Consider the following 24,397-nt stretch of genomic DNA (forward strand, 5'->3'; position numbering starts at 1 on the left):
GAGGTAAGACTGAAGCGCTTTGTTTTCTGCATAAAATCCTCCCAGAATTTTCTTCGGGACTCTGGTGTCAGATTTAAAGGTCTGTGTAAGCTGTCAGTCGTACAGGAATGGTCCATCGCTGAAAAGGTTTCTTCAGCCGTCATCTCATACTTGGAGGGTGTCGGACATTTGGCCTCTTATCCAAGAAGCTTCGTCAGCAAACTAAAGTCTTACTGGTAGTTTCGGCCCTATATGTATCCCTAGAGCCGAAACTACCAGTAAAACTTTAGTTTGCTGACGAAGCTTCTTGGATAAGAAGTGAAAATGTTTTGTCCGACACCTTCAAAGAGGTACAGATGACGGCTGACGAAACCTTTTCAATGATTTAAAGGACAACCGACACCACCATTTTTTGTTTCCTAACTGACATCAGAAAAACGTTTTATAGCACCCCAAAACTGATATTTTTTGTCAAATGCAAAACACCAATAAAAATGAGATAAAATGTCCCAAAACTACTTCAAAATGACCCCGGAAATGGTGAGTTTCACAAGGTCCCGCCCCCTTGTTTGTGATGTCACACCAGGACGTCTCGCCTTACTCTAGAATAAAAACAATGGCATCAGATTCGGAGAAGATGCTTTCTTGTTACTCATCCAGTTATGAATATGATTCAAATAGTTCTGAAGAGGAAAGCATAAATGTTTGCAATCGATTAAAGAAGTCCTTCATTTTGAGGCGTCTGGAGTCCAACGTAGCGCCCAGAAAATGCACAAGATGGCGTCCAAGCTCTGTTGGAAATGGGCTGATTTGTCTGCTGGGAATTTGTTTTCAACCAGTAGTCTCGGTGCAACACACAACGATTCACCATCGCGTTATGTGTTTTCCTTCTAATTTCACCATCAATACGGATCAACACGAAGTTTTCAGACCAAACAAAGTACCCATAATGCATTGTGTGTCGCTTTCTCGGTTAGGGGCGTTCCTTCAGTGACGTCACGTACGTACGCGACACCAACTCGAAAACAAGACTTCCTGAATATTCAGCGGGAGTCTTAAAACGTAAAATATAGCTATATGCGGTGGAATCTTTGTAAAATACGCTCAGTCGAAGTCATTTGAAGTGATTTTACAAATTATGGACACAATTTGTCCGGAGACGTCGGTTGTCCTTTAAAGGACAACCGAGCCCATTGTGTTTTGTTTTCCTAACTAACATCAGAAAAACGTTCTATAGCATCTAAAATACCCAAAACTTGTCGGGAGGCGTTGGTTGTCCTTTAACACACACACACACACACACACACACACACACACACACACACACACACACACACACACACACACACACACACACACACACACACACACACACACACACACACACACACACACACACAGGGCTTATGTACAATATTCTAAAACATACAGTACATTTTGCAAGACTGTATCCCAAAAATCAAAAGCCTTTGAATCAGTTTGCATCTCAAGTATAAACTCCATAAAATATAAAGTATGTTCTGGCTTTTTTGTTTCTTTTTCTTGCCACCGCATGTAAGTAGTCAGAAACATTTTCCTGATTCTTGTTCAGGTGTCCCTCATGTGTCTGTACAAGTTATATATATTTTTTTTACAGTTTGTCAGTCCCATTTATTTATTTTATTTTTACACTTGTGCTGATGTGTTGAGCCTGTAATTCACTCGGCACCAGAGGTTGAGTTACCAAAAGTCCTTATGGAAGGTGACTCTCCTTCCATAAGCCATCAACGACCATCAAAAAGGTCAATAAAACTTTATATTACAGCACAGTTTATTTCTTTAATTACAGTCCTCATGTAATGTGCCTCTCTTTCCAAACAGCAATTCCGTTTGACCTTCGACCTCCAACGCCATTCCATCAATGACCATCACAAATGTAAATAAAGTGACTTTATGATACAATGCAGTGTATTTCTTTCATTACAATACACTAGCACATTTATTATACATAGAATAAGGTATGTTGTGTGTAGTTTTAAGGCTTATTTAGTTGAAAAGTATACTTTATGGAAACCCGGGAACTGATTATTCACATTTTAATGGTTTCCTATGGGAAATTATTTTTTGATATACACACTTTTCGCCTTACACACTCTGTCTGGGAACCAATTAAGTTCGTAAATTGAGGTCTCACTGTATTTGGAAGATAAATATTGGACCCGCTTCCAGTTCTGCCATTGTGGGGTACAGATTGGGCACCAATGTATTCAGAAATTGAAAATATGACGTCGAGCGTCATTCCCCAATTGGTTCTGGTTTTTCAAGCTTGGATGCCGATAAAGCGCTGGTCAGACCTCAGGCAATGATTTTTGTTTTCCACAAGGAGGCAGAATTTCCCTTTTTTCCCCATGTTTATGGGGACCTGGGAACGGATTATTCTCATCTTAATGGTTTCCTATGGGAAATTATTTTTTGGGATACACACTTTTCGCCTTACACGCTCTGTCTTAGAAACAATTGAGGTCGTAAGCCAAGGTATCACTGTATTCTATTTGTGATTGTATTTTATTTCTTATAGTACCTATGCTTGTCTGTGACTGTAAAGTGTCCTTAAGAGCTTGAAAAGGCTTTAAAATGTAATGTATTATCATTATTTTTATTTATAATATATATGTATTTCATTGTATTTTGGACAGCCATCCTCATTTCAAGCTCATATAACCTCAGACCCATATAATTTAGGAAATAACTTTTTTTTCTGATGAAAGAAGAGAGTCTAAGGTTTCTTACACTGCATTGAATGTTGATGTAGTCCTAACAGTCAATATTCTGTGTGTCCTGGAATTCGAGTGATAATGACAAAAACCCTGGCACTGGAGTGGACACATTTTTGCAAATGTCCGGCTGGCAGTGAATGAATTAACAGACTGTATAAAGTAAAAGGGCACCTCTTTTTCTTGGTTGCACAGTACCTACCGACTTAGTGCTTGCTACAAGTTGATGCTTTGGTCTCGCTCGTCATTGTCGTCTTTGACGATGCCTTCGTCGATACTTTCCAGCCTCAGTCTCTGACCGTCCAGGTTTTTGAGCCTGGGTGCGACCCGGGCTGTAAAAAGACTCGCCGGAACAGCCAAAATGTCCCCGAAGAGAGCGCACTTGGCGTCACTCTCGATGGCTTTGGCCAGGCAGGAGGCGAAGGTGTCCAGGGACTCGTGGACCTCGGCGTGGACCTGCACTGACGCTGCATTCTCCGCTGTGTAGAGAAAGTATCAGGTGGGTGAGCACAAGGGTACAGTGACACCTCGGTTTACGAACCCCTTGACTTACGAACTTTTGGGTTTCCGAACATTAAATTGATGTAAATTTTACCTCGGCATACGAACCTTTTTCGGTATACACACGGAGCTGCCTCAATGAATGATGTGCCGTTTGCGAACGAGCCCGTTCTCCTCACAACAAAATGGCAGCCGACTGTTTTTGTCCTCTATTCCCCACCCCCAGTCTTCGGTTAAAGCCGCGTGATTGATCAAGAATGCAGCAGTGAGGGGAGGTGGTTTAAACATTAAAGAGACAGGCAGATGACAGTGAGAGAGTTTCAACTTTGATAGTTCAAAGGCAGAGTGTAGACTGCAAGGTTAAAATTCCCATCAATCAGGCTCCACAAATAACCCGCACAAGACATCTGTACACTTGATGCAAAAAGCTCTCAACCCAGCTAAACAGAACGCAATTGATGAGGAACTAAAACAAAATGCCGTCTTTGGTTAAAGCCACGGGATTGGTCAAGAACCCAGCAGTGTGGGGGGCGGGGTTAAACACTAAAGAGACAGGCAGACAGAGAGAGAGAAAACACACACACACACGAAAGGGAGAGGACAGAGCTTGAAACCAAAAAAATACAAAAGGGGAAAAAAACAAAATGGTTAGAAAATTTATAGAAAACAGTGAAATTTGGAGCCATTTCAATTTTGATCGTTCAAAAGCAGAGTGTAGACTGCAAGGTTAAATATCCCATCAATCAGGCTCCACAATTAACCCGCACAAGCCACCTGTACACTTGATGCAAAAAGCTCTCAACCCAGCTAAACAGAACACAATTGATGAGGAACTAGATAAGATTATCACAGAGAAAGCGCCGAAATAAGAAGGCTACTACGTTCTTCATTAAGTGTTTAATGTTGATGAAAGCAGCCACTCCATTCCATCAAGCCATCAACGACCATCACAAAGGTAAATAAAACGACTTTATTATACACTACAGTATTTCTTTAATTATAATATCATAGCATATTTATTATACACAAAATAAGGTATATTTTGTGTAGTTTTAATGCTTACAAAATTACAAAATTATGTTTTATGGGGACTTCGGAACGGATTATTCTCATTTCAATGGTTTCCTATGGGAAATTAATTTTTGGGATCCACACTTTTCGCCTTACACACCAATTAAGTTTGCAAGCCAAGGTATCACTGTACTTACTTTTTGGCCCTTTTACAAAAGGAGGATTTGTTTTTCGCGGGCTGTCGAATACCTTTGTCATGTTCCAGCTGGTCTTCAAACGTGACAGATGTCCTCCTCTTGCAGGATGGATTCCAGGAATCATGTGGATGGCAGGAGCCGTCAGTGGAAAAGTTGTCGAGCATCATCACATCTGTACCTGTGGGGATGACAGAGGAGGCGGGATTTGGAGGGTCAAATATCAAAAATAGGAACAAAGGAAACAAAACAGTTCCATGATCAAACTGTCCACCATCAATGTTTTAACTCACATGGTGTAGACACTCCCCTGTGCTGCACTAGTATCATCGAAAAATGGACGCACTATCCAGTTCTATTTGGGTTACTGTTTAGAGAGTTAATAGCTTAGGGGAAGAAGCTGTTTAAATGTCTGCTGGATTTGGTGCGCATGGATCGGTAGCGCCTGCCTGAGGGGAGCAGCTGGGAGAGGTAGTGGGCAGGGTGCGGAGGGTCCAGTAGGATTTTCAGCGTCCATGTTTGGATTCTCACAGCACGCAGCAAGTGAGGCCATCCGGAAAAAGGTGCGCAGACTCGCTAACATTCGTCAAATAAATTCACATCTGCTGTAGTACAATGACATATATCCTTGGGTCTTAAAGGACAACCGACACCATTTTTTTTGTTTCCTAACTGACATCAGAAAAAACATTTTAGAGCATCTAAAATACACAAAACACGCAGGCTGATATTTTTAGTCAAATGCAAAAATAAAAATGAGTTAAAGTGTCCCAAAACTACTTCAAAATGACCTCGGAGATGGCGAGTTTCAGAAGGTCCCGCCCCCTTGTTTGTGATGTCACGTCAGGAGACTCCTTCACAAACTGCCTTGCTCCAGAATCAAAACAATCAATGTCTTCAGAGAGTTCAGATTCGGAGAAGATGCTTTCTTGTTACTCATCCAGTTATGAATATGATTCAAATAGTTCTGACGAGGAAAGCATAAATGTTTGCAATTGATTAAAGAATTTATTCCGTGCCATTTTGAGGCAATATGGGGTGGAAATGTAGTACCAAAAAAGAGGCAGAAAATGGCGACAGAGCTCAGTGTAAGGAATGAATGAGCCCATTTACACAGGCTGATTAATTCCTTACACGGAGCTTTGTCGCCCTCTTCTGCCTCTTTTTGGTGCTACCCGAACTTTTCAGACCAAACAAGTACAGCAAAATACATTGACGTGAAGGAAGGACTGCTACAATGTGTCCTTTTTTCGGTCAGGGGCGTTCCTTCAGTGACGTAACGTCACTAACTCAAAAACAAGACTTCCGGAATATTCAGCGCGAGTCTTAAAACGTAAAATACGGTGGAATCTTTGTCAAATACGCTCAGTAGAAGTCATTTGAAGCCATTTGACAAATTATGGACACAACTTGTCCGGGGACGTCGGTTGTCCTTTAAGTCTAAGAAGCAACATTGTTGAAAGGATATGTGAATGCCATACTTTGGACTATTTTCTTCTACGTGGTGCAGAAAAGTAGTGATGGGAAGATTCCACTGAAAAAGTATTTGCACTCTGTGGTGTGTGCGAGCGACACTTACACGAGTCCTGAGTAAAACTGAAGCCAGTGTCTCCAGTGCTACCCCCCAGGGTCAGAAGGTGGCCTCCTCCTGCCAACATGGCCGTCAGGTGGGGCGACAGGCCCAAGTCTGGCGAAAACACAACATGATTGTTTTTTTCAAAATACAGTGAGACCTCAACTTACGAACTTAATTGGTTCCCAGACAGAGTGTGTAAGGCGAAAAGTGTGTATCTCAAAAAACAAATTCCCATAGGAAACCATTAAAATTGGAATAATCCGTTTCCGGGTTTCCATAAAATATAGTTTTTAACCAAATAAGCCTTAAAACTACACACAACATACCTTATTCTATGTATAATAAATGTGCTCTTGTATTGTAATGAAGGAATTACACTGACACGAGCCTGTGGTGGGTTTTTTTTCGGTCCCATCATAGTAAAATTATCAGCAAAAATCTCCAAGTAGGCGATCGACGTGTGAATTCAATGAGAGACGGTGTGCAAAGTAGCGCCGGCTGGAGCCCTGTTAGGTCGTGTGCTTCCGCCGAAGATCACTCCGCCAGCCGTAGTGGGTGTGTATTATGAAAATAGTGCTTATTATAAGGTTTAATTTTCATAAATTAGAGGTTCTTAAGACGAAAAGTTTGTAAGATAAGCTGTTTGTAAGTTGAGGTCTCACTGTACAAGATGTTTCCAATTGTCTTATATGATCTCGATGCAAAAATAATGGGTCTGCTTTCATGGATGCAACAGAAAGTTGACAATATTTGTATGAGTTGGCTCATTTTAATTTGAACTCATTCACTGCCAGACATGTGCAAAAATGTGTCAATTACAGTGCCAGGGTTTTTGTCATTGTCACTTGAATTCCGGGACCCACAGAATAGGTTGAGTGAACGCTGGCGTGTGTGGCAGCCGCTGCACACCCGCAGAAAAAATATCCTGTGACTATAAAGTGTCCTTGAGATTTTTGAAAGCCGTTTATGAAATTATTATTATTATTATCATTATTATTATTGAGTTTTTGGACTACATAAACATACAATGCGGCGTAAGAAATCTTAGACTCTCTTTTTTCCCATCAGAAAAAATAGTTAATTGCTAAATTATCTGGGTCTGGAGTTATATGAGCTTGAAATGAGGGCGTCTGTCTAAAAGACAATGCAACCTATACACATTGGCTTATCGAGCGCTCTAACAACAGCTGAAGCTGGAACAAAGAGCTAACATGGAAAACTAGAGAAATGCTGCCCCCCTATGGAAAAGAAAAAAAACATTGCCAGAGGCCATGGCCAGCGCTTTATCGGCACCCAAGCATGAAAAAATAAAAACTCGAACAAATTGGCGAATGGCGCTCTTTGTCATATTTTCAATTCCCGGATAAATCGGTGAATGGCAGTGAATGAGTTAAACACAATTGACATTCTCTGCCATGCGTCTGTGTAAACTCTCAGTCGTCCAGGGGTGGTTCATCGATGAAAAGGTTTCTTCAGCCGTCGCCTGTACTTCTTTGAAGGTGTCGGACGTTTTGCTCCTCATCTGAAAAGCTTGGTCAGCAATACGGTGGTTTTCTACCAGCAAAATTGTAGTTTGCTGACGAAGCTTTTCGGATGAGGAGCGAAACGTCCGACACCTTCAAAGAAGTACAGATGACGGTTGAAGAAACCTTCAATTTGGATCGTTCGTACAACAGACTGCTTAGACAAAATAGGATTAGTTATGCTGATGATATTGTGATACCAGAGCAAATAGGGCAATCAGGCCAGTCGTCAGTCAGGACAATAGAAGCAATCAGTGGAGCCGCAGGGAGTCGTCCTCTGCTCCCCCCAACCTGAGAGCAGGGATCTGTCATAGCAGAGTCCGGTACCGTCACGTCTAGACAGTAGGGATATATATAGGGTCGAAACTACCAGTAAGACTTTAGTTCGCTGACGAAGTTTCTTGGATAAGAAGCGAAACGTCCGACACCTTCAAAGAAGTCCAGATGACGGCTGAAGAAACCTTTTCATCGATGGACCACTCCTGTACGACTGAGAGCTTATACAGACGCAAGATGACTGTAGTTTCGTAACCTGCATCGTTCCCCAAAAAAATTGACATTCTCGACAAAAACAAAACGGGAATACAGTGAGACCTCAACTTACAAACACCTCAACTTACAAACTTTTTGTCTTACAAACGTCAAATTTAGGAAAATTACACCTTATAATAAGTACTATTTTCATAATACACACCCACCACGGCTGGCGGAGTGATCTTTGGCGGAAGCAGACGACCGAACAGCACCGGAGGTGAAGTTACCAACAGTCCTTATGGAAGGTGACTCTCCTTCCATAAGCCATTAATGACCATCAAAAAGGTAAATAAAACTTTATTTTACAGCACAGTTTATTTCTTTAATGACAGTCCTCATGTAATGCGCCTCTCTTTTCAAACAGCAATTCCCTTTGACCTTCGACCTCCAACGCCATTCCAACAAGCCATAAATGACCACCACAAATGTAAATAAAGTGTCTTTATGATACAATGCAGTGTATTCCTTTCATTACAATACAATAGCACATTTATTATACATAGAATAAGGTATGTTGTGTGTAGTTTTAAGGCTTATTTAGTTGAAAAGTATATTTTATGGAAACCCGGGAACGGATTATTCCCATTTTAATGGTTTCCTATGGCAAAATCTTTTTTGAGATACACACTTTTCGCCTTACACACTCTGTCTGGGAACCAATTACGTTCGTGAGTTGAGGTCTCACTGTATATTTTCAATCCATTTTGACATGCGCACGGAGCCAAAATTTCCCACTAAAATGACTGGTCAAAGCAAATTGAATACAAACCCGTGATCCTGTTGGAGATGCTGAAAAGGCGCGAGGTCCTGTGCCGCGTGGCGAAGGACTCTCTGGAGTAGCGATCACCGAAGCACATGCCCAGAAGCTCCTTCCTCACAGTCTTATTCCACAGGCCGTATATGAGCGGGTGGCACACGGCGCTGCAGAAGGACAGCCACGCCACCAGAGTCTCCAGCCCGTGCGAGACGCTCCCCTGCCCGAACAGGGCCTCTGTACAAATCACACCCACATAGGGCCCCCAGGTCATGAGGAAAGTCCCCATCACCACCAGGATGGTGACGAAGGCCTTGCATTGGCTCCCCGAGTACACCAAGCTCCGCCGACTCCCGCTGGACGACGTGGACGTGCTCGAGTTCTTGCGTCCGTTCCTCTGCGAGCCACCGCTGCCCTCCTCTTGGGACACGACCACCGTACCGCAGTGGACCTTGCGGGCTTTGACGCGGGCCACGCGGAAGATAACGCCGTAGCACGCCAGCATGACCAGGAAGGGCGGCAGGATGCACCAGGTGACCCAGAAGGCCGTGTAGGCCGGCTCGCGATGCCACGACGCCACGCAGGTCCACTTGAAGCAGTCAAACTCGAAGGAGGACCAACCGAAGAGAGGGGGCAGGCAGCCCACCAGGGAGTGCAACCACACGTAGGCCATGACCACCACGGCCCGGTTTCCTGTGATCTTCACGGGGTAGATCATCGGGTAGAGCACCGCGTAGTACCTGTCGGGATGGAAAGTAGCGTGTGCCATTTTGTGCTGGCCCTTCTTAACTCATTCACTGCCATTCACCAATTGATTCGGGAGTCGAAAAGATGACGTCGAGCCAACGAGCGAACGCCTTTCACCAATTTGTTCGGCTTTTGTTTTTTCATGCTTGGGTGCCGATAGAGCTGATCTGAGCTTGAAATGGGGGCAAACGCTAGCCCCCTCGTGGGAGGGGGAAAACATGGCCAGAGGTCTGACCGGCGTTTTATCGACACCCCCCTCCTTCGTCCCCCACGAGAAAAACAAACAAACAAACAAAACCCGAACAACAAATTTAGGAATGTTCTGTTCCCTCTCGGTCCCTCAGATCCTCATCCTGCCTTCACCTCTATGTGCCCTCTGCCCGTCTCACCACAATGGGATGCAGAGCTTTCAGAATTTTGCGGTACTTTGTTTGGTCTGAAAACTTCGTGTTGATGGCGAAATTAGAAAGAAAAGATTAATAACGCGATGTTGAATCGTTGTGTGTTGCACTGAGCAACTATTTGATATTCGTCGAGAAAACTTCCCAGGAGACAAATAAGCCCATTTCCACGGAGCTTTGTCGCCATCTTCTGCCTTTTTTGGGTGCTACATTTCCCCCCCAGATGCCTCAAAATGACACGGAATAAATTCTTTAATTGATTGCAAACATGAATGCTTTCCTCTTCAGAAATAATTTTGGAATTAACTCTTTCTTTTTTCTGATGAAAGAAGAGTCTAAGGTTTGTTACGCTGCATTGAATGTTTATATACTGTCGTCCTAAAACTCGGTATTCTGTGTGTCCTGGAGTTCAAGTGACAATGACAAAAACCCTGGCACTGCAGCAGACTTTTTTTGCGCACGTCCGTCTGGCAGTGAATGAGTTAAGAGTAAAAATGACAAAAAAACTCTCCTTGTATGTCAGTTTCTGCAAGCGTGAGTTGATTAGTCATGCCTGGAACCAATTGATCGCATATGGAGAGACGGTAAAACATGAATGGATCCCGATCTAGTGCTAACCTGTCAATAGCGATGGCCGCTAATGTGAGCACGCTGGCCGAACTGATGAGCAGGTAGAGCAGGGCGGTGAAGTTACACCACACCACGCCGAACACCCACTCCCTCTTGGCTGAACTGACGGCCACGAAGGGCAGGACAACGGCTGACAGCAGCAGGTTGGACAGAGTCAAGCTGAAGACAAATTTGTTGCTGGGCGTCAGTAGGTAGGGGCGGCGGTAGAGAGTGGCGACGATCAGAAGGTTGCCCAGGCAGGCCAATAGGGTGATGGTTACGATGGAAACTGACTCCAGCGCAGCCAGACCGCCGCCGCCACCAGCGCGGGGGGTGCAGTTTCGACTGATGTTCATGCTGATTGGAAGACCCACTGGAAGAACGCATATAGACAGCAACTTTAAAGGACAACCGACGTCTTCGGACAAGTTGTTTCCATAATTTGTAAAATGGCTTCAAATGACTTCTACTGAGCATATTTGACAAAGATTCCACCGCATATAGCTATGTTTTACATTTTAAGACTCGCGCAGGATATTCCGGAAGTCTTGTTTTTGAGTTGGTGACGAGTCCTCACCCTACGTCACTGAAGGAACGCCCCTGACTGAGAAAGGACATACCTTGCATCACCTCAATGCATTTTGCGGTACTTTGTTTGGTCTGAAAACTTCGTGTTGATTGATTGTTGTTGAAATTAGAAGTAAAAAACATAAATAACGCAATGGTGAATCGTTGTATGTTACAACAAAAATTCCAAGCTGAATAATAAACCTATTTCCAACGGAGCCGCCATTTTCTGCATTTTCTGTGATACTACACATCAGTCTTGATCCGTCAAAATGACCCTGAAGACCTTCTTCTTCTAATCGATTGCAAACATGTATACTTTCCTCTTCAGAACTATTTGAATCATATTCATAACTGGATATGTAACAAGAAAGCATCTTCTCCGAATCCGAAGCAATTGTTTTGATTCTCGAGCAAGGCACGACGTCCTGGTGTGACATCACGAACAAGGGGGCGGGACTTTCTGAAAATGCCCAATTCGCAGCTCAATTTTTTGCAGATTTTGGACACTTTAAGTCATTTTAATTGGTGTTTTGCATTTGACTAAAAATATCAGACTGCGCGTTTTGGATATTTTAGATGCTATAAAACGTTTTTCTGATGTCAGTTCGGAAACAAAAAAGTGATGTCGGTTGTCCTTTAAGGAACACACACTGCCATGAAATATTCACATTTTGATCAACACGTGTCAAATTGTTCAACGCTCGCTCTTGTTTTTTTTAAACCAAATTTTCTTTTCATTTTGATCACATTTTTAGGTTTTCTTTTATCACAAAGCTTACTTTTTAAAATGATTTTGTATCATGTGTTGAAATGAACAATTTCAGACATTTGGGTTCTCATTTTTTACACCCACCCCCTCAAAAATAGCTTTACGTAAAATGACCAAGCATTTCTCAAATGTCAATCCATTTCTCGCTATTTTAACTAAAAATGTTGATTGTGTTTAAATACACCGTATATACACGTATATTCCCAATTTAGAGATGCAAAAAAATCATGAAAGGGAGAAGTAGAACCAAAAAAGTGGATGCATAAATATAAATGATAAAATATAAATACAGTAAAGTCTCGTTATATCGATATTCAAGGGAGCCCGAAAAAATATCGATATAACCGGGACTATCGATATATCCGACCCTGTTTGCATGTAATTTTCTCCGTGCGTGCATAGAAATAGCATCGATATAACCGGGACTATCGATATATCCGATATCGATATAACGAGACTTTACTGTATTAGCATGTTCGGAAAGGGTAAGTGTGGGTTTCTCATCTTTTAAAACATTTCCTTGAATGTTTGGGATACATTTTTTATTGCAATTTCCTTGAGAAATTTCTCACGATTGATACATGACTTATTTGCATTTGCAATTGAGATTAAAGCCTGTTTAAGAAAATAATACTGAAATATATATGCTGGGGTTAACATTCAAACAATATTTCAAGAATGGGAACATTCCAAACGCTGAATGCGGGTTGCAACTAGTGACGTCAGGAGACAAATAACTGCATCCATGTTAAGTTTCAGAAATCATAAATTGGAAGATGTATGTAAATTAGAAGTAAATAAAACACAAACGCTTTCATTGTTTATACATACATTCAATTCAGTTAATATAAAAATGTATGTTGTTTTTTTTACATTTTCTTTTGTTTCGTCTTACAAATGAACTGTTTGTGTTGTGTCCATAGTTGCTTGATAAAGTGAGCATTGTGGTCAAAATCGGGAGTCTCCCGACCAAATCGTTAGTTCGACTTAACATTGGATGTGACCGGGGAATTTAAATCAAAAACGTTTCACAAACTAAAATCTCTCTCAGAAGAACGGGTTAATCGCTGCAAATGTTGAAAGAGCAGAATTGAGTCTACAATACGATAGCACAATAAAATAAGGTATATTTTGTGTAGTTTTAAGCTCCGTTACTTTCTCTATTATCTGTAGTAGCGGCGAATTCAGTTCATTGAGGAGAAAGTGTGACGTGAAATAATGTTTTTGTTGGAATTGAAGTTAAATTCGAATACTTTTAGCTACGAGTGTGATTTTTTGAAGCACTTTGTTCGAAAAGTTCATTAGCAACTTGGCTAGCCGGTTACTTAGCCAACGAAGTTGAGCAACATTCTTCCATTTTGTCTTCCTCCTCATCTTTTTCATCCCCGCATTTACCTGACTTTCTTTTTCGAATGCGTGCGTCCGCATTTTATCTTCCGCTTCAAGCGAACGACATTACCCATACGTCCGGGGCCGCATTCCGGCAGGCCGAAGGTCCAGGCGAATGCTGTAGCCGACACATGAGTCCATGAGCCGGAGTAGTCCGGGTCTCGAGCCGTCGAATCCCCTCCCCCCGTCCCCCCAAACATGAACGCACGACCGGTTGACGCTGCAACGGCGGCCCCCTTCCACTCCGACTCACTTTCCCCGTCAGACGTCTTTCTTAGTTGTATTAAATTAAATTAGACGTCTTCCTTCATGCGCGCACACAGCGTGTGGTTTGTTGCCTCTGAAATTTTCGATGTCGTCCCTGGGGCTATTCTTATGTTGTTTTTTTGTTATTGAAAGTCTTCCGCCATTTTAAGATTTGACGTTTGTGAACACATCGTTGACCTGCAGTATACATGCAATTTGTGAACAGCAGAATGCCCTTCATGATGTAGACGAATTTTGTCACATATGAAACGTGGTTGTTTTCACAGATTATCGTAATTGCGGTTACACATCTGGACCAACCACGGAAGCGGACGTGACGTTATTTTTCTTAACCAATCACTTCTCCGTGTTGTTCCGTAGGGTGACGGACTACTTTTGGGTCAGAACCCTGTATATTAATGCTAACGTTCCAATTATTCATTGGACCTTTGCAAACTGACCCAAGGGCTGTTATTTTTTCCTCCACATGTGTATAATTTGCATTGATTAGTTCATCTTCCATATACAGTGATACCTCTGCTTACGAACACTTTATATTACGAACTTTTCGCCTTATGAACATTAAATTTGCGAGCATATAATCTTGGCATACAAACTAGTTTCTGGCAAATGAACCAAACCACACAAGCTGGCGGCTGGCGGACTAGTTTTCCACACCCCCCTTTGAGTGCAGATGTGGTTTGCTATCGAGTGGAGTACACAAATGAAAATTATGGTCGAGCAGAAGATCATTGAAAACCACAAATGTGGTGCGCGATTGTGTGACTTATCGTCCCAGTACCAGTCTGCTAAATCGAGCATTGCTACGTGTGGCTAAGGGTGTTTCTGTGTTGTCGAAGCAACTGTCTCAGGCAATAGAAGAGGTTGAAAAACTGTTGGATTAACGAAAAGCAGCTCGCAGGGCTGCTTTCGAGAAAGCACAGCAACTTCGCTCGGATATCATCAAGAAGCAACTACATCAACGACCATCACAAAGGTAAATAAAACAACTCTATTATACAGTTTTTTAATTTACAATACGATAGCACCTTGATTATACATAAAATAAGGTATATTTTGTGTAGTTTTAAGGCTTATTTAGTAGAAAATTATGTTTTATGGGGACCTGGAACAGATTATCATTTTTAATGGTTTGTCGGACAAACTTTTTGCTTTACACACTCTTCCTGGAAACCAATCTAGTTCGTAAACTGAGGTATCAGTGTTCACCAATTTGGTTTTTTTTTTTATGAGTTTTTGTATATTACTTTGCCATAGACGTTATATATGACCGCAGGTAGTTTCTATAATACTCCAAATCAGGGGTGTCAGTCATTTTTTGCCGCGGGCCACATTATGGTTTCCTTTCGAGGGCCGTTATGAATTTGGGGAACCCATTAGAATGTTTAAATCCCTTCAAATATTACATATAGAGCACACAGCAAATTAATGAATAACTCGTTTTCAAATCTGAAGTCAAGAATAATGACTTTTATTGTGGTTGACATCCAAAAATATGAAATTTTGGCTCAAATTTTAGCAATCATCATGGAATTTAACAAGTTTGATTTGCATTCGCGGGCCGAAAAAAAAATGTGGCGGGCCGGATTTGGCCCGCGGGCCTTGACTTTGACACCTGTGCTCCAAATATTTCAGAGATTGTCTCGTGGGGTTTCATTCAAATCAACTCTGGGGTTATTTCAAGAATCGGTTAACTTGTGGCAGTGTTGCGGGATCTAACAATACAGAATCCATGTTTTAAAAAAGGCAGGACATTTGACAATTGTGTTGTGGGCTGGTCATCGTTGGTTAGCAGAGCTCCACCCATGTTTATATGCACGTATGAAAGAGGCTGAAGGATTTGGCGAAAAAAAAAACTGTAAAAAATGCATTCACGTGCTAAACATGCCGACCGCATAATGTAAGAACAGAAATCAGAATCAGAAAACCTTTAATCGTCCCACAATGGGGACATTTGCAGTTCACAGCAAAGGACAAAAAAAAAACATCAAACATTCCCCGAACGTTACATATTGGGGTACTTTTTGGATTTTGTGCCTCATGGCCAAAACACGCCTCATTACAAAGACATGTATTGACAATCTCGGCCACAGGAAAAAACGATTGGAACGACACACAACTAAAAAGCAAGGCTTTTATTTTGACATTGTTAATTATTTCTAATACTACTTCAAGTCACACTATGTCTAACTTAATCAATATATAACTACAGAGGGTGGCGTGGTAAGAAGTGGACATCAGGTAGGACACAAAGCTGATTGTGAACTCCGTTTTTGCTGTCCAGCTTTCACATCAGCTGGATGCTATTCAGCTGCACGTACCAGACATCCAGCCACTTGATACTTTCCAAGTCTTCAACTTGATACTTGTGATCCAGCTGCTGAATGTCGTTCAAGGTCAGGCGGAAACCGTCAGCATCACACAAGATGACAATCTGGTCGGAAACAAGACAAAATGTCAATACAGCACGCTTCAGTCAGGAATCGGTTTCGAACAGGAGCAACCAGATTGGTCGTCCGTCAGTCTTAAAGGACAACCGACGTCTCCGGACAAGTTGTGTCCATAATTTGTAAAATGGCTTCAAATGACTTCTACTGAGCGCATTTTACAAAGATTCCCCCACATATAGCTATATTTTACGTTTTAAGACACGCGCTGAATATTCCGGAAGTCTTGTTTTTGAGTTGGTGACGAGTCCGTACGTGACGTCACTGAAGGAACGCCCCTGACCGAAAAAAGGACACATTGTAGCAGTCCTTCCATCACGTCAATGTATTTTGCTGTACTTGTTTCTGCAATGCAAGACATCTTGGCGTGACGTCACGAACTGGGGGCGGGACTTTCTGAAAATTCCCAATTCGCAGCTCAATTTTTTGCAGATTTGACACTTGTCATTTTTATTGGTGTTTTGCATTTGACTAAAAATATACGCCTGCGTGTTTTGGGTATTTTAGATGCTATAAAACGTTTTTCTGCTCTCAGTTAGGAAACAAAAAAAAGTGATGTCGGTTGTGCTTTAAGGCAACCGAGGACAGTTAAAAATACTTAACATAAAGCTGCAGTTTTCAAAACTGGCAAGACATCCAACTTTTGCCCATTTCACTCTTTGCAAATATGGTACGATATACAGTGATGAGGAACAAGGTAATAAAATTAGAAAGAAAGAAGACTGCGTTCCTCATCAAGTGTTTACTGCTGAAAAAACCGGCCACTGCATTCCATCAAGCCATCAACGACCATCACAAAGGTAAATAAAATGGCATTATTTTACAGTACAGTTTCTCTTTAATTATAATATCATAGCACATTTATTCTACATAAAATAAGGTGTATTTTGTGTCATTTTAAGGCATTTAGTTGAAAATTAGAAAGTAGAAAATTATATTTTATGGGGACCTGGGAACACATTATTCCCGTTTTAATGGTTTCCTATGGGAAATTATTTTTTGGGATACACACTTTTCACCTTACACTGTCTGGGAACCAATTAAATTCGTAAGCCAAGGTATCACCATTGGATTTGATGGTAGTTTACTCGCCACAAAAAAAGCCTTCATATGGAAAACGCTCCCAAAATTTGATGTTGGGTGAAAGAGGCAGAATGTGGCGATACCTTGAAATCAAGTCCGGGTCCTAAGGGACGCTGATCGGCAAAGTCCGCCATCAGCTTTTCTCCCCACGAGTCGTTCAATTTGGAATTGAGCACGATAGTTTTATTTTCAAAGTCGACCGCCAGGCGCAACGCCGTCGCCACATCATCGCTCTCGCCATTGTCGCTCTCGTCCATCATCAAGTTGACGATGAGTCTGCCGCAGAAAGGCGCGTCAATGCGTTGCCATGGTTTTGTTGAAGGGACGGAGAAACAGCCCGTTACCTGAGTGCTTTCAGTTTGGCTCGTCCTCTGATGACAATGCGGCGGTTCACGCTAAGGCCGTAGTCAAGCACACCTTTGAATGCGCCTTTCTGTTCACACATTTGAGAAAAAGGACAGTACAACATCTGTTTTTTTTCATGGACGATGTGGACAAATACTTTTCAAGATGTCTTGAATGTGGTCAACTGAAGATGCATAGCAGATGATAGCTGATTTACCGGGTTAGCAAACATGTTGAGCAGGCACGAACAGGAGCTGTTATCCGGGGAACAGGAAGACTGACTGTGGTCATTCGAGCAGATCGGTGTCTCCCAATTGGTCGGCGGAGCGGCGGGCAATGTACAGGCGTTGGCAGTGGGTGGGGGAACAGTTGGGCAGGTAGGACAACGAGGACAAGTAGGAGCAGGTAACGGAGGACAGGTAACATTAGGACAGTTACAGTTGCAAATAGGAGGAGGAACAGGGGTCTCATCTGCAGGGATACAATCGGCGAGAAAAGAGCACATTAGACGACATGCAAATGGTGACTGTCTTGCTCGTGCCATTACTTTCAATGGCTCACTCACAAGCCGGAATAATAATAATAATAATAATAATAATAATAATGTATGTTGTATGTATGACGTATGTTGTATGTGTGATGTATGTTGTATGTATGATGATGATGCATGATGAATGTATGATGATGATGCATGATGAATGTATGATGATGAATGATGTTGTATGATGTATGATGATGAATGATGTTGTATGATGTATGATGAATGTATGTATGTATGTATGGTATGAATGTATGTATGTATGGTATGATATATGTATGTATGGTATGATATATGTATGTATGGTATGATATATGTATGTATGTATGATATATGTATGAATGTATGTATGTAAGGTATGAATGTATGTATGTAAGGTATGAATGGTATGTATGTATGAATGTATGTATGTATGGATGTATGTATGTATGAATGTATTGTATGAATGTATGTATGTATGTATGTATTGTATGAATGTATGGTATGAATGTATTGTATGAATGTATGTATGTATTGTATGAATGTATGTATGTATGATATATGTATGAATGTATGTATGAATGGTATGTATGTATGTATGTATGTATGTATGTATGTATGTATGTATGTATGTATGTATGTATGTATGTATGTATGTATGTATGTATGTATGTATGTATGTAATAATAGTAACAATAATAATAATAATAATTACACATTTAAATTACAAGCGCCTTTCAAAGCACCCAAGGACACTTTACAATTAAAAGAACAATAAACAAACGAGAAATAAAACAATACATAAAATGATCAATAATAAGAGTTGATTAAACTAAACTGTGAAGAACGGACTTACCTATGGGACGCTTGCAGATATAGTGCTGGCTATTTCTGCAAGCCAAATTGCTCCAGCCCTTTGCTTCGGACAGGAGGGAAGCACAAGTCCAATGAAAAGGGTCCTTTGGTTCACCAGAAATCCACTGCCTGAAACAGATAAAAGTTTCACAGAGATGTTCCAAAGAGCTGGAGCGGATAAGAGCTCAGCAGCAGGTCAGTCTTTGCATTTACGCACAAGCTAATCGGTGAAGAACCTACGCATGGGCCCTTTTTTTTTTGCAGTTCGGAGAGAAAAAGCACACAAAAAAGAAAAGCAATTACTTTCCCCGTGACAGCCAGCGAAGCAACAATATGGCGCCCTGATTAAAAAAAAAAACACAAAACAAAACACCTGACAGCCTTTTAGCTAATCACTGTCGATGGAGCGAAGTAGCAAGATCTCAAGTTGGCCACACTGTTTCTATACAGTGCTGACATGGAGGCTTTGTCAGCCATCGTTGGCGAATCCACATAAGACCTCATAAGACCAAAACCTGCAAAATGGCTGTTGCACAAAGTCATTCACAAATATCTCAAGTGACAACAGCAGTATTGGAATGAGTACTTACGATGTGTCCACACAGTATATAGTATGGTCTGTCCATAGCCACTGTCGCGGCTCCCAGCTACTGAAATACAGGCCTATCCAGGCACTGATCGCAGGTATTTGTGAAAGCACCCAAGACTGCAAGAAAGAGTCAGAGAGGGAGATTGTGACATGGGTGGGGGAGAGTGATAGAGAACAGACAGAATAGAAGTTATTGTAACTAACTATTGTAACTTTGCTTGCCATGACAACAAAAATATAATTTATTTGTTCTTGTTCTGTAAAAGTGTTTAACGTTTCTATGTGAACCTAGACAGAACAAGACAGAACGAGAGTAACTGCTAGAGAGAGAGAACTGAAAATGTCTATGTTCTATTGTTTTATGGACGTCGATGCTTGGAACGTCCAGGGGCGTGGTATTCAAATCAAGAAGGCTGTGTGTTACTAATGTATCACTTAAATTTGCATTTACTCTCAATAAATAGCGAGGGTAGAGGGCTGCAGGTCGGGTGTCAGTCATGCATGGTTGCGTCCCCTGCCGGTATTAAAAGACAACCTATCTGTGTTCGAGCCTTTCTTCAGTGTCCGAACAACTTTCTCTGATAGAGGGCGAGAAAAAAAAGACAGCCAGAGAAACAGAATTTGAAATGTCACCTGCTCATTTTTGTCCCAAATGCTCGCCAGGTGGCTTCCCCTGGAGAGACAGTCGTACTCAGCAAACCGCCATGGCAGTTTTTCCGTGGGGAAGTAGTAACAGTGCTCCCTGAAGCGCATCCAGTTTTGTGGGCACTCAGACAGCGCTGGAAGAACATGTGAAGAACCACACCAACACGTCTGACATCTTTCATTGCATGTGCATGAAAAATTCAAAGTCCAGCGGTCAAAAAAAAACATCCGATTGAGGATATACTTTTGCTCTTTTGCCGTGCAAATAGTAGCAGCATTGTCGTTGGCTACCAGCAGTTGAGACGAACTGGATTTGAGCCAAAATGGTCTTTGTAAAATCGGTTCACAATTTGTTTTATTTTTTTCCCCGTATAAAAGTTGTAGTACGGCGTACATTATTTAAAATGATTAAAAAAACGCAAACACAAGCCGAAATGCAGATACTAGTTTACCGCACATGCGCATATTATGCCTTTGTCAATCCGACCGTACGCAGTGATTCAAAAAACAACCTACAATTGAGGATTACTTTTGCTGGTTTGGCGCGACAATAGTAGCAGCATTCGGCGTCCTTGGCTGCCAGCAGTTGAGACGAACTGGATTTGAGTTAAATGGTCATTGTAAGATTTTTTTCCCTTATAAAAGTTACATTATTTGAAATACTAAAAAACGTATCAAATACGGGGAAAATGTAACGTTGACGGGTATGCAAATAACCCACGAGTGACCAAATCCCGGGCCGCGGGTGCCAGAAAGACGAAATAAATTCCATTACCTCCGCTTTATTCATTTCGGAAGCTAAGAGGTGTTTTATTTTGAAAGATTACAGGATTCTCTCTTACACCTGTCCACACTAGATCACCCTTGGTGCGCGTGAAGGCTGACTTCTCGGTCATGTGATACGTGGCCGCGAAAATGAAACTGGAGCGAGAAAAATGATTTTTCAAATTATGTGGAAATTTTCTTTGGCAACGTGATAATGCCCCTCCTGCCAGGGGAAATAATGGGAGCCGGCGCCTTTCAAGAAAAGGAAGGGAAGAGTCATTCCCATCAAGCCCATTCTGCATTATATGCGGCGGTGGTGATTCGGATTTTGAATCCACTTTTTTTGCGCCCATCTCTTCATGTTACCATAGCGACCAGATCGGACGTTCCTCGTGAAAGTGACAGCAAATTAAACCACAACCCAGCACACAGCCGTAGGTCGCTTTTAAGCGAATGACTTTTAAAAGCTTCCAAAATGAGTGCAAAAACACACGAGGCTACTGATGAAACCTTGACGATAAAATTTGAACGCCGAAAAAAGCGAGCACATCTTCACACGAATTTAGTGGAAAAGCGTCCTGAAGCCAAAAGTGAATTTTTACTCACCTGTACAAGTCCACCAAATGCACACGGAGAGGATAAGCGTCGCGATGAGTGGCATCTTCATGTTGAAGGTTGACTCAACTCTGGTTGAAAGTAGAATAAGGCGAGCAACGATTAAGGATGATGTGTCTGGTCCAAACTGTGTCTCAACTGCGCGTTTTATACCCACCCGCGCCCGTTCCCGCATAAACGTCGCAGAGGGCGGGTAAGAATTGTTCGGACCTTCTAACATTTGTCATGTTATGTGATGATACGCGGAAAAAAAGAAACCAAAGCAAAGACGTGCGAGTTCACGTCAAAACCTGCAATGATCGTCACCAACGCACACGCTCGCCATCTATACTTACGCAACCTCTGAAAATAACAATCGCAAAAATTATATAGAGATAACAATCCAATAATTTGTATTTCATGGACATTTTTGCATTCAAGAAGCAAAATTATGCTGTAGTGAGCCCCGATGAATAGGGGCACCTTTATGTCCATTAAACCTAATACACATACACATATACATATGTTGGTGCCATCGTTTTGACAGCTTCAAAGCCGCGATATTGTCTTTCAGAAGGTTGTTGAAAATTTGATCTAAAAGGAAAAATAGAGAAGGATCATGTCTGTATGGGCTGACTGATACTTATAGATTTCCAGTGATAATAATAATAATAATCGACATCATAAATTGATCGTTTCATCGCTGGGAGGGAGTAAATATTTAAAACAAAGGGGCCAGAGGGCCGAAGTACATTTCTCTACTATGTTCCATAAACCTTATCATTGTTTTTATTCATTCTTATTTCGATTCATGTTTTGGCATTGTACTCGTGGTATTTGGGGGCTTGTGATTTCAAGTTAAGTTTGTCAGTGTTGTGATGTGTCACCGATTGGACGCAAAACAGTTACAGCTTGAAAGCTTCACTCGTCTTTCTTAAATCAAGCTAAAGTAACAGAACCGAACAACAAAAGAGCAACATTTGTGGAAGTGTTGCTCAAGAAAAAAAAAAGTAGACCTCTCTTTATCCACCCCCCTCTATCATATGGTTAAAATCGTGAGACATTTTGTGTTCGGTGTTTTGATGATACATTCATTTTCAGAATCAGAAAACCTTTATTCGTCCCACAATGGGGACATTTGCAGTCCACAGCAGCAATTTGGAAGCAATTTGACACCATACCTTTTATTTTCCTTGTCTTTTATAATAATAATAATAATAATAATAATGATGATGATGATGATGATGATGATGATGATGATGATGATGATGATGATGATGATGATGATAATAATAATAATAATAATAATAATAATAATAATAATAATAATAATAATAATACGTGTCATTTCTAAGCGCCTTTCAAAACTCTCAAGGTGACTTTACAGTCACAGGGTAAGTTTTTTTTTCTGTGGGTGAACAGTGTTTACTCAACCCAGAATAACTCAAATAGATAGAAAGCAAGCTAGCTCGCTAATATATAGCTAGCTAGCTAGCTAATACCTAGTGTTCGGTTAAAATATTACAAGCTAATATTTGCATTAACCGTTAATTTTAAAATTGTAAATATGATGAACTGAATTAAATATTTGCCTTATTGCACAACATTATAACCCAACAATGTTCATGTTCGGTGTGGGAGAGATCACCAAAGAAGCCGGCAAGTTACTCACAAATGATTTACAGTAAAGTCTCGTTATATCGATATCGGATATATCGATAGTCCCGATTATATCGATACTATTTCTATGTACGCACGGAGAAAATTACATGCAAACATGGTCGGATATATCGATAGTCCCGGTTATATCGATATTTTTTCGGACTCCCTTGAATATCGATATAACGAGACTTTACTGTATTTCTAACAAGTTGATCTAATGCAGAATTCTGGGTCTCAGCTCTTTGACACAGAAAATATTCGTGTGCCCTCAAAGTCAGGAGTGAGACATGTGGGCAGAGAGAGACAGGAGCCCATTTTTAACCAGTACTACATGCGTATTCAAATTTGGCTCAAACAAAGAAATCAATAGTTGATTGCATTGGATTGGATTTGCCTTTATTAGTCTCGAAATGAAAGGAATGAAAGTAGAAAAACAAAATACATGAGAAGTGAAAGGCAGCCACTCCCGTGGCGCCGTCTTGAAGTCAAAAGAACAAAAAAAAAAACTAAGTAACAAATTACTGTATATGACAACACAAAGACACTGAGAGACATTCATTCTTAAGCACTTTCTGTACCCTCTTTGTTACAAGAAGCAGTTCTCGATGAAAGAGGGGAGGTTCAAAGCATCTTTTCACCAGTGGATTAGGGACATCATGGTGGAATGTGCATGACGACTACAAGCTAAATGTTGAAAGCAAACGCGCAGATTGTATCCATGTCCGTAGCGTGCGTCCCCAGCAAACAATGTTGTTTTTTGTTGTAGCATTCACCTCCCCTATACAGCCTTGGCTATGTCGTATTCCTTCGCTTCCCCTGTGTGATAAGAACCAGCTGACCTTGAACCTCCAGCAAAAACATACCTCGCAATGAACATTCGATGTCTGTTCGCTCATTCATTCATTGAAAACAAAACACTATTTCTACTGAACAAATCATCCTACAATGTTTAAAATGGTGACTCGCCCATTTAAAAGGGAAGCAGATACCTATTCTTCTCATGAAGTGAAATCTGCATATTGGAAACTCTAAAAAGGGGTTGTTGTCAGAAGGTGAGGTTCACTCTAGTCTAAGATAAGCAGAACATTGAAAACGTTTAAATAAGAAGTTACAAGTGAAATAAGAAAGAGAAAATAAGGCGGTAATAGGTGCGGACTGAGGACTGTTTCGCGACCAGTTGAAATCCTCTTAAGGTCCAAGGCCTAGGGGCATTAGAGTCCCCCCAATAATAACCAATTGGATACTGGAGTCTAAAAGCCGCCATTTGAGACAGCGAGTAGCTGTCTAGAGATAGAGTAAAATAAAAAGTATTGTTATT

The 24,397-nt window shown here is 41.3% G+C and overlaps 2 protein-coding genes across 3 annotated transcripts; both read right to left on the minus strand.

The window, feature by feature from the left end:
* Nucleotides 1-301: 301 nt before the first annotated feature.
* Nucleotides 302-13,519, minus strand: gpr161b (G protein-coupled receptor 161b). Of its 2 annotated transcripts, XM_089003190.1 has the most exons (7): nucleotides 13,317-13,519; nucleotides 10,592-10,955; nucleotides 8,841-9,565; nucleotides 6,018-6,125; nucleotides 4,494-4,619; nucleotides 3,342-3,460; nucleotides 3,079-3,211 (listed from the first exon to the last, which is right to left on the minus strand). In XM_089003190.1, the coding sequence occupies exons 2-6, from the start codon at nucleotides 10,936-10,938 to the stop codon at nucleotides 3,369-3,371; spliced, it is 1,398 nt and encodes a 465-aa protein (XP_088859316.1). In that variant the 5' UTR covers nucleotides 10,939-10,955; nucleotides 13,317-13,519; the 3' UTR covers nucleotides 3,079-3,211; nucleotides 3,342-3,368. The 2 variants fall into 2 exon arrangements, with proteins under 2 accessions (XP_088859315.1, XP_088859316.1); XM_089003189.1 differs by lacking the exon at nucleotides 3,342-3,460 and having other exon boundaries at nucleotides 302-3,211; nucleotides 13,317-13,514.
* Nucleotides 13,520-15,479: 1,960 nt separating this feature from the next.
* Nucleotides 15,480-21,558, minus strand: LOC148894869 (uncharacterized). The gene is made up of 8 exons (XM_089002777.1): nucleotides 21,430-21,558; nucleotides 20,047-20,192; nucleotides 19,415-19,530; nucleotides 18,826-18,953; nucleotides 17,670-17,923; nucleotides 17,452-17,540; nucleotides 17,191-17,383; nucleotides 15,480-16,011 (listed from the first exon to the last, which is right to left on the minus strand). The coding sequence occupies exons 1-8, from the start codon at nucleotides 21,488-21,490 to the stop codon at nucleotides 15,865-15,867; spliced, it is 1,134 nt and encodes a 377-aa protein (XP_088858903.1). The 5' UTR covers nucleotides 21,491-21,558; the 3' UTR covers nucleotides 15,480-15,864.
* Between the last annotated feature and the right edge of the window lie 2,839 nt (nucleotides 21,559-24,397).

Source organism: Hippocampus bargibanti, linkage group LG08 (assembly GCF_051943395.1).
Source record: "Hippocampus bargibanti isolate YZ-2025 linkage group LG08, ASM5194339v1, whole genome shotgun sequence".
In the NCBI taxonomy this organism is placed as follows: domain Eukaryota; kingdom Metazoa; phylum Chordata; class Actinopteri; order Syngnathiformes; family Syngnathidae; genus Hippocampus; species Hippocampus bargibanti.